A 2,185-nucleotide genomic window follows, 5' to 3' on the forward strand; every position below is an offset into this window, starting at 1 on the left:
GTTCGAAGCGCTCATAAGATATCCTTTGGTACACTCACAGGTCTCTGGCGCCACGCACCGACCATTCGGACAACCACTCAAGCAAATTGGTAGACATTTTTCGTTAACCATTTCGTAGCCCTTATTACATGCGCACAAGTTTGGTGCAATGCATTTACCATTCGCGCAATGTTGTTTACAGAAAGGTCTGCAGATATTATACGACTCCTTTTCATATCCCTGCTTACATTCACAGACGTTCGGCTCTACGCAATTTCCATTGATACATTCATCATCACAAAAAGGCATACACGTTTTATTGTTAGATTTGTGGTACCCCTTGGAACACTCGCACACATTTGGGGCGCGGCATATGCCATGCWGGCAGCCGTCTTCACAAATCGGCTGGCACCGACCACTGGCATCTTTTTTGTAGCCGCTATTGCAGGCGCACTGATTTGGCGTTTGGCAAACACCATTATCGCAGCCATTTTCACACTTGGGCACACAATCACCATTGGCATTTTCTTGATATCCGGGAAAGCAGTGGCATTTATTCGGCGCTATGCATATACCATTTTTGCAGGCTGGCTTACAGACAGGCGCGCAGTCGCCAGTGGCGTTCAGCGCATAGTCGGTACTGCACTTGCATACATTCGGCGCAATGCAGGTGCCTCGCGTGCACTTATCGCAGTGTGGTCTGCAACTGTTAAAGAAAAAAAGGTTTCACGCTATTTTATTTAAAAAAAAATACACACAAATCATCATTTTTAATATTAACTTCATATCGAAAACTTTACTCTTACACAACGCTTTGTGCACCTACCGATGATTATTTTGTTTCTCGTAGCCAGATTTACAAGCACACACTTCCGGCCTGATGCAAAGCCCATTCTCACAGCCTTTAGAGCAATTAGGTTTGCACCCATTTGCCGCTTTAGTGTATCCTCTACAACAAACGCGTACAAGTCGATTGCCTCTTCGCACTGTGCACACACTTGCCGATGCGTAGCTTATCATGCCAAGCAGGATCAGCAGTAACCACAAATTAGATAAGCGCATTTTTTTGTAATTATTTATGATTTTCGCTTTTCCGTAAGTAGTATGTAAGCCGCGTCACGTACAAAGACCAACTGATTTTGATATTCGCAGGAACCGTACAATGTTATTTCGATCTTGGAAATATTGTATTAGCACAAGTACTCGCCCATATGTGGGACACCAGCACACACATGCACAAAAGTCTACTTATAAATATTATTAGCAATGCTATTATATAAATATAATATCTGCAAATTGTATGTATATGTAATGTAACGTTACGTATTTGTATTTATGCACATGCTTATAAGAAATATGTGCAGAAAAGTCCGCGATAGCTTTCGTCCCGACAATAGTTTCATTTGTGAACACTTCATCGACGTGCATATGTGTTGGTGCACTCTATATATTCATACAGAGCTTGCATATATCTGTAAGCCGTTATTTCCTTTCATTCTTTCTTGTGGACCAATCTTTCCAGCGAACACAAACATCCGTTCGCATAATGATAATTTATGTATGTTTAAATATTTTGAAATAGATTTGCCAAAGCTCGGCTTTGTTCGGACTTATCACCACTGCCGCGGCATTCGTACATGAAGCAAGCTACGGTGTTGAAGTGGGTACTGCTAAGCAATTTTATATTGAGCATTTAAGCGAAGCTTTTCATTAATAAAAACATTTTAACAAAAAATTGCCTTTGAGTGTCTTTCATTGAGACTTTTCTGGGTACATAAATAGCCATAAATATACTTTCATTATAGTAATATAAATATGTAAGAGTTAGGCTTATGAATTCTTCTTTTGATTATCATGATCTCTTTAATGACCTTTGTGTTTAAACGAGTTTTTGCCTGAGAGCCTATAATAAGTTTGTGGCAATGTGATTACCATTTAAGCTAGAGTTGTGCGCGCAGTTCTTTGTGAGGATACGAAGCGCATCGTCACGCTTCGTAGATAAATGAAAATGCAATTGGTCTAATTATTGCACAATAAGCTGTCGTTTATTGAACTACAACTAGTTTTTCTGCCGAGATTTGTGCATAAGCGGTGCGCAAGTCGATAGAAAACTCTGATCGGTATTTGCAAAGCTAACATTCCCATGCTCACAGCGCTCCAGTCTAAAAGTCCGAGTCTAATTATTATATTTTTTACAATTGTTTGA

General features: G+C 40.1%; 1 protein-coding gene across 1 annotated transcript; it reads right to left on the reverse strand.

Moving 5' to 3' along the window:
- Positions 1-3: 3 nt before the first annotated feature.
- LOC108969014 (von Willebrand factor D and EGF domain-containing protein-like) lies at positions 4-1,094 on the reverse strand (the record flags this gene model as incomplete). The annotated part of the gene is made up of 2 exons (XM_018933469.1): positions 806-1,094; positions 4-685 (listed from the first exon to the last, which is right to left on the reverse strand). Coding segments are annotated over exons 1-2 (918 nt in total), but the record flags the coding sequence as incomplete, so codon positions are not given.
- Between the last annotated feature and the right edge of the window lie 1,091 nt (positions 1,095-2,185).

This window comes from Bactrocera latifrons, unplaced genomic scaffold, assembly GCF_001853355.1.
Source record: "Bactrocera latifrons isolate USDA-ARS-PBARC rearing strain unplaced genomic scaffold, ASM185335v1 scaffold_2373, whole genome shotgun sequence".
NCBI lineage: Eukaryota > Metazoa > Arthropoda > Insecta > Diptera > Tephritidae > Bactrocera > Bactrocera latifrons.